This window comes from Cryptomeria japonica, chromosome 3, assembly GCF_030272615.1.
Source record: "Cryptomeria japonica chromosome 3, Sugi_1.0, whole genome shotgun sequence".
NCBI classification, from domain to species: Eukaryota; Viridiplantae; Streptophyta; class Pinopsida; order Cupressales; family Cupressaceae; genus Cryptomeria; species Cryptomeria japonica.
This window is the reverse complement of record NC_081407.1, coordinates 944,337,292-944,345,049: the sequence shown is the minus strand read 5'-3', so window position 1 is coordinate 944,345,049 and position 7,758 is coordinate 944,337,292. Positions and strand designations below refer to the sequence as shown.

The 7,758-nt window shown below is 41.0% G+C and overlaps 1 protein-coding gene across 1 annotated transcript; it reads left to right on the top strand.

Annotated features, from left to right (window-relative positions):
* The first annotated feature begins 6,840 nt into the window (after positions 1-6,840).
* On the top strand, positions 6,841-7,260 carry LOC131072963 (uncharacterized). Its single transcript, XM_058009285.1, has one exon. It carries the CDS (start codon positions 6,841-6,843, stop codon positions 7,258-7,260), a length of 420 nt encoding a protein of 139 aa, XP_057865268.1.
* The last annotated feature ends 498 nt before the right edge of the window (positions 7,261-7,758 follow it).

The window sequence follows — 7,758 nt, the reverse complement described above, 5'->3', positions numbered from 1 at the left end:
CCCTTTGCGTTGGGTGAATGTCCCCCACCCTCTTGCGTGGGTGCCACAGTGACGACCGTTGGAGCTTCTGCCCTAATTTTGGGTGGTTTCCCTACCCCTCAGTGATGCCCTTCCTAGGGTTGTTGTTGTTGTGGAAGCTCGGGCTAATGATGTTGTTCCTCTGTCTGGTGATATTACTACTGATGGCAACCCTGCTATGGGTGCTAAAGCTCTACCTAGACCTTCTTCTTTCAATGGTAAGCATAGCTTTTCTTGTGTGGCTAGATCTGTTGCCTAGCCCCCTAAGGGGATTTGTGCTCTTCCTTGTGCCAAGTCCTCCCCTGTGGTGGTTTGTGGACAAGATGTTGTGGACAAAATTAGGTTCTATCAACACTGTGCATTGGTGTGCAAATTCTCTAGGCTTTGGCCTTGTTACCAGACCTTCATCACTGGGTGAGTGATTCATGGAAGCCTTTGGTTGCTCATAGTACTTAAGCTTTTTCCTTGTACTAAAGGATTTTTCATTGCTTCCTTTTCTTCTTTGTCTAGTCGTGACTTGATTTTGGGCCAGGTTATGGGCTTGAGGAGTTCACTCCCTCTCTGTTAAGCCCTGTACAACTTATTTTAACCCCTTTACTAAACCACTTGATGCACTGTAAAAAGGATGTTAGGAACACACAAACAAGTCATTCAAATGTTAGTGTTAGTTAGTATCAATCAACAATGAAAGATGAAAGAAACTACAATCCTAAGCATGCATTTCAAGAGAGATATCAAACATATTATAGAAAACACACAAAAATGGAGGAAAGACACCAAACCCTCCCAAATGCTCTCCAAAATGCTCATAGCTGGTCCTCCCTTGTTCCTCTCCTCTCCACTCCAAGTTCCACATGAGTGTATGGAGGAAAGACACTAAACCCTCCCAAATGCTCTCCAAAATGCTCATAGCTGGTCCTCCCTTGTTCCTCTCCTCTCCACTCCAAGTTCCACATGAGTGTATCCCTAAGCTTTTTGCACCACTATGGCTGTCTTATGGAGATTCAAGATTTATGAATAATGAAGATAAAAGACTGCACAAATGCAAACAAACTAGATATGAGAAAATACCTAATTAATCTATATTGATTTTAGCCAAAATAACAAACTAGTTATGATTTTGCTCCTAAATGCTCTCTTAATTTTACTATAGGTTAGATGCATACAAGATTTCTGGATTTTGGATTAAAAAGGAGTGGGCTCTGTTTATAGGAAAAATGGAGAAATGGATGGTTGAGATTGAGTAATCTCAACAAGGGCCAGGATTGATGGGTTTATGATCCATGTGAGGGCTTTCAACCCAATCCCAGGATGACAAATGTCAACATGAGATGGCTTGAGAGGAGAGGGAAGAAGCATTAAATGCTTGAAATGACTTGAAGGTTACCTTAGGAGGTAAGGTTAGGCTTGAGTTGAATGAATAAAGCTTTTATTCAATGAATAATGCCTTTATTCAATGGACAAACTCTTGTGCAAGAGTTATTGGGGATAACCATGGTCAAGCAATGAATGCTTGAAGAGACCCATGAGTTAAATGGAGATTGAGTTAGAGGGAAAGTCTCTAACCATGTATCCATTCCCGTGGAAGAAGATCGAAAAAAGAGAGTATCCATTGTCATTACTATTTATGAATGATATGCAACAATATGGATGCATGGATGGATGGAATGCAACACAATGCAATATATACAAATGAGATGAAATGACGATCCATAGATTATTTACAGTGCTTATTTTCATCATTGGGCATGGCAATACCATTCTTGGCCGAGGTGGTAGGAACCAAGTTTGAGCATTTCACATGTAAGCAAGCATTTATAGACAAGGACAAGTTACCCTCCATTCTAGTTCATGCGCAAATGGTTGAGGTATACGTTGTAGTCAGTAAGCCATAGTGATCCATGACTATATTGTGCATAGGATCACGTAGCTTAGTGAACTTCCCACGTAGACACCATTAGTACAAGCCCCAAAGCTTCATTGGATTAATCCACAAACAACAAACAAAGAAGAAAGATATCAGGAGCCATCCCGACTATTCTAATCACTTGTGGATATCCCAGAGTAGCATAGGAACCTGATATGAATAAATAAATAACTAACAAACCGACCAAGTACTTGGTAGCTTAAACATAATTTTCTTGTCAAAGAAAATGTTACCATGCCCTATCTGTGAGGAAAGATGCATCCTTGTGAAGACAGTTGTGTGTAGATGTTTTGATTGGTTGGTTGATTTGATAAGTGATCATCATTTGAATAGCTCAAAATGTTTGTTTGGTGTCTGTTGCGATGCGTATGTACAAAGAATATTATATATTGCAATGTTTTTGATTGATTTTTGATGTTTTTGGATTTTGTGAGTGTTTTTGAATGTTTTTGAATTTTGTGAGTGTTTTTACGAATATTTTTGGTATTATTTCCAGCTAATTTTGAATGAGGAACTTAATGAATCACAAGTAATGTAGAATCCACTTCCATCAGTAGGTTTAAGAGTATGGCCCCTAGTTAGATGTTGCTATGAAAGCAGGATGCAAGACACATGAAGTACTAACCCTGATTGCAGATCAATAACAAGCCATGGTATGAATAATGAATGAATGGATGCAATGGATGTGATTGCAACAAGTCTGAAAGAAAATGGAGCCATAGATTTTTACGAGTGGCACTTGTTTGCTAGGTTTTCACCATCGCACTTACCCAAAGTGCCACCGTAGTGGTTTTCACCGTTTGGATGAATGATTTTTCTTTACTATTTTCTTGATTTTTTGTATTTTCTTCAGGACATTTTTTTGAATGTTTTTGGTATTTTCGGATATAGTTGGAGGAGCCTGATGCTCTACACAACTTATGTATGAAACCATTTGAGGTGCATGCTGTTGATCGAATCTGCTAGTGGTTCTCCTTCTGAAGTTGCCAACTGATATGCCCTAGACCCAAATACAACAGTGATAACATATGGACCCAACCAGTTGGATTCAAGCTTTCCCTGATGTTCTCTGTTTGGTGGGTTATGAGGATTCTCCCTGAGAACAAGATCACCTACCTCAAATGTACGAGGTTTAACCCAATGATTGTAGCTTCTGCTCATGCGTTGCTGATAGGCTTTGAGGTGATTGTATGCAGCTTGTCACCGTTCATCAAGCAGTTCCACGTCCTGAAGAAGGGAGACCCAGTATGCTTCATCATCTATCAGATTGTGCAAAGAGACCCATAGAGATGGTATTTCAACCTCAATAGGCAGGATGGCTTCTAATCCATAGACCAGTAAGTAGGGAGTTGCGCCTGTAGGGGTTTGAATTCTAGTTTGATACGCCCATAGTGCTAGATTTAATCGAATGTGCCAATCATAACCACCATCATTGACTGTCTTTTTAAGGATCCTCAATATGTTTTTGTTTGATACTTCGGCTTGACCATTGCCTTGTGGGTAATAGGGGGTGGAAAAGCGGTGTTGAATGTGAAAATTTTCACAAAGCTCACAGACATCTTGATTTTTGAAAGGAAGGCCATTATCTGTGATGATGGACATGGGTACACCATACCAACAGATGATGTAATTAAGGATGAATGAGGCGATCTGCTTTCCGGTGACTTGGGTAAGTGGAACGACTTTGATCCACTTTGTGAAGTATTCAGTGGCGGTAATGATAAATTTATGGTCGTTGGATGAAGATGGATGGATTTTACGAACAAGGTCAAGTCCCCATTGACAAAAGGGCCATGGTGTTGTGATTGGTTGCAATTCCTATGCTAGTGCATGTATCAGGTCTCTGTGAACTTGGCACTTCTTGCATTTTCTGACAAAATAGTAGGAGTCTTTTTCCATGGATGGGCAATACTATCCAACGCACATGATTTTCTTTGCCAGTGAAGGGCTGCTTGAGTGAGCCCCACAAATTCCTTCATGTACCTCTTCCAAGGCCTTTTTTATCTCATCTTACTCCAGACATCGAAGGAGAGTACCATCAAGACTTCGCCTATATAGGGTTTCGGCAATGATGGTGTATCAAGTAGTTTGGCAGATGAAGGTTTTTCGTTGGTTATTTGATTGTTTGAGAGGAAGTGTGTGATCACGGAAGTAAGTGAAGAAATCACCATACCATGGGGATTTGAAACCGATAAGGCGACATATCATTTCAGTTTCGGGGATATCATACGTGGGGATCCAAAGCTGTTCTACCAAGAACTCGTAGCATGTCAAAATTTGTGAAAGATCCACGAGAGATGCAATTGTAGCCATTGCGTTGGCAGCTTGATTATGATCTCTAAGTACTTGCTCAAATTTGATAGTTGTAAATGATTCTTTGTAACTATCCACCATCCTTTTATACGACATGAGCTTATCATCCTTAGATTGATACTCATCGGTGACTTGTCAGATGACTAGCTGAGAATCTCCATATACTTGTAGCTCTTTTAGATCCCATTGTATAGTCAATATGAGTCCTGTCATTAAGGCCTCATATTTTTCTATATTATTGGTGCATGGAAAAGCGAGCCTGTATGACTTCGGGATGCTATCACCTTGAGGTGTGATGAAAAGAATACCTACCCCTGAGCCATGTCTAGTGTATGAGCCATCAAAATAGAGCTTCCAAGGTTGTGTAGCTATGATCATGAAGATCTCTTCATTTGGAAAATTGGAAACAAGAGGATGGTCACCTGTGAGGGGTGCATCGACCAACTGATCTGCAATAGCTTGCCCCTTGATAGCCTTGTGGTCCACATACTCTATATCAAATTCACTCAAGATCATAACCCATTTGACCAAGTGGCCTGCTAATGCTGCCTTGCTGAGTAGGTATTTGAGTGGATCAATTTTGGCGATGAGTTGTACCTTGTGGGTTAACATGTAGTGCCTCAATTTGGTGGCTTCTAAGATAACTGCTAGGCAAGCTTTCTCAATAGGTGTGTAATTGAGTTCATATCCTACCAATGTGCGAGAGATATAGTATACAACACATTCTTTTCCTTATGTATTGTGTTGTGCCAACAGTACTCCTAATGCCATATTTGTAGCTGAAATATATAGCAATAGAGGTCTATTTGGATCTGGTGGGATCAACAACGGTGTATTCATCAGGTAGACTTTAAGCATTTGGAATGCTTGCTGGCACTTTGTATCCCATTAAAAGTGGATATTCTTGTGTAATAGATGCGTGCAGGGATGAAACTTATCAACCAATTGTGCAATGAATCTCCGAATTGATTGTAGCCGCCCTTGTAGTTTCCTTAACTGACTGATGTTATTTGAAGGTGGCATGCCCATGATTGATTTGACTTTCGTCGGATCTACTTCAATGCCTTTGCTTGAGACAATGTATCCTAGGAGCTTCCCCAAGGTTACTCCAAAGACACATTTCTTTGGATTGAGATGGACATGATATTGCTCTAATCTGTCAAAGATTTTACCCAGTATTTCCAAATGACCCTCTCTTGTTAATGATTTAGCTAGTAAATCATTGACATAATCTTCCATTATGGTGTGCATCATATCATGAAAGATGGTAGTCATAGCTCTTTGAGAGGTTGGCCCTGCATTCGTTAGAACAAGTGGCATCACATTCCAATAGTAGGTTCTCCATGGGCATGTGAAAGCAGTTTTATGTTGATCCTCTGGAGCAATCTTGATCTGGTTGTACCTTGAAAAGCCATCCATAAGAAAAAACATTGCATGACCCACTGTTAGATCGACAATCATGTTGATGTTTGGTAAGGGGAAGTCATCCTTAGGGCATGCCTTGTTCAAATCTTCAGTCTATACAGATACATATGCCCCCATTAGGTTTGCCGACAGGTACAATATTGGAGATCCAATTTGCATAATCGATTGGTCTGATGAAACCAACATCCAGGAGCTTTTTGAGTTCCGCCTTGACAAGGATGACAATCTGTGGGTGCATCTTTTTGAGCTTTTGTTTGACTGGTTTTGCTCATTCTGCCATGGTTAGGTGATGCATGACCAAATCAAGTTCTAATCCAGGCATGTCTGCATAAGACCATGTGAAGTTGGTTTGACACTTCTGGAAGAATTTCACAAATTTTGGCTGTTCCTCTGGAGTTAGTAGAGATGCCAAATGTATTTGGTGAGGAGTTTCAGGGGTCCCCACATTGAATTCTTTTGTTTCTTCGATTAGGATCGTCGATCTCTCTTGATTTGTACTAGAGGGGAGGATGTCAAACCTTTCATCCGTAGGCACCTCGGAGAGGTTTTCACCTTTGGATACGCTCTTTATTTTTACTTTTTTGGGATCAACAAGTGCCACTGTGTGGTTTTCACTAGAAGATCCATGTTTGATTGTGATATTTTTGCAACTGAAAGGTTTGGCATCTGCCCCAAAGTATGCTGTACTATTAAGTTCGATGGCAAATCCAGCTTTATGATCCCCGCTTGGTATGTTATCCCGTATTTCTAAAAAGTTGATGAGTGCCTCATCGTTTTGGAAGTGATCAAGACATGGGGGATTTGGCTGGTTCCAGTCGATGAGTTTGGGGTGGATGATAGGCATGACCTCATCGATTAGGTTGAGTTCAGAGGAGGTGTCAGTGAGGGTTAATATAGATGAGTGAAGTTCATCAATGGTACTCTCCTTGTCAGATTCTGGTGTAGGATTTGATGTAGGGCCTGTGAAAGTTGCTTCTTGCTCATGAACCCAAATGGTTTTAATCCATGCCTCTCCATAAACTGAGATATCTTTACGAGGTGGTGGAGGCGATGTGTCTTCCTCGTCTGAAGTATTTAGATTCACTAAATCCCATTCCCACTCATGCGAGTTGGTCTCTAAATCACTCTCTAACATCCGATTACTGTACCATGCTGGAATGTCTTTGGAATTGAAGAGTGTATTGGTCACGAGTTTGTGCACTTTTGGAGGTGGGATTGCTGGGGTTGCTGATGGGGTTATTGGTGTTGTTGATGCTGCTGCTGGGAGTATTGGTGGTGTTGGTACAGTTGGTGCTACTGGTGGGATTATTGGTGCTGTTGGTGGTGTTGATGGCTTTGATGCTACTAATGGGATTATCAATTTTGTGGGTTCAGTTGGTGCTACTGCTACTACTGATGGGTTTATTGGTGCTATTGGTGGTGCTAATGGCTTTGATGCTACTAATGAGATTATCAGTTTTGTGGATGTGGTTGGTGCTGCTGATGGCTTTGATGCTACTGATGGGATTATCATTTTTGTGGGTGCAGTTGGTGCCACAAATATAATCAAGGATGGCCTCCTTGGAGTAACTGGTTGATGCATGGGTTTGCTAGGCTTTCCTTTGAATCTAAGCTTAGGAAGAGATTCCTTTTGAAAACCTACTCTAGTTTTATTCTTTGGGTTTCAACTCAGGTTGTAAGAGCTTGTGTCGTCCTTGTTTGCAATGTCCCAAAGCACTCTGACTGTCATAGCCCATTCTTTGCATGATAGTGAGTCCTTTGCCATATTTATCAGTGGGAAGGTTAGCCTTTGGGCTTTCTATTTTGATAGGGTCCTTGTAGATCCATTCTACCAGGTCCTCATCTCTAGTTTCCTCTTCTTGACTTTTACCAGGGATGAATTGAGCCAAAGTGCATGCTTGCTTTGCCAGTGGTGGTTGAAGAAACTTTTGAGGTTTGCCATGAGTTATAGGGGAGGTGAGTAATTTCCCAACACAAAAGAGTTGGCTAAGATTATATTCCTCGGGGCCTTCCTCAACCATTTTCATTTTCAACTTCTCTTTCTTTGGTATAGGGGCGATCGAACTGGAAAGAGA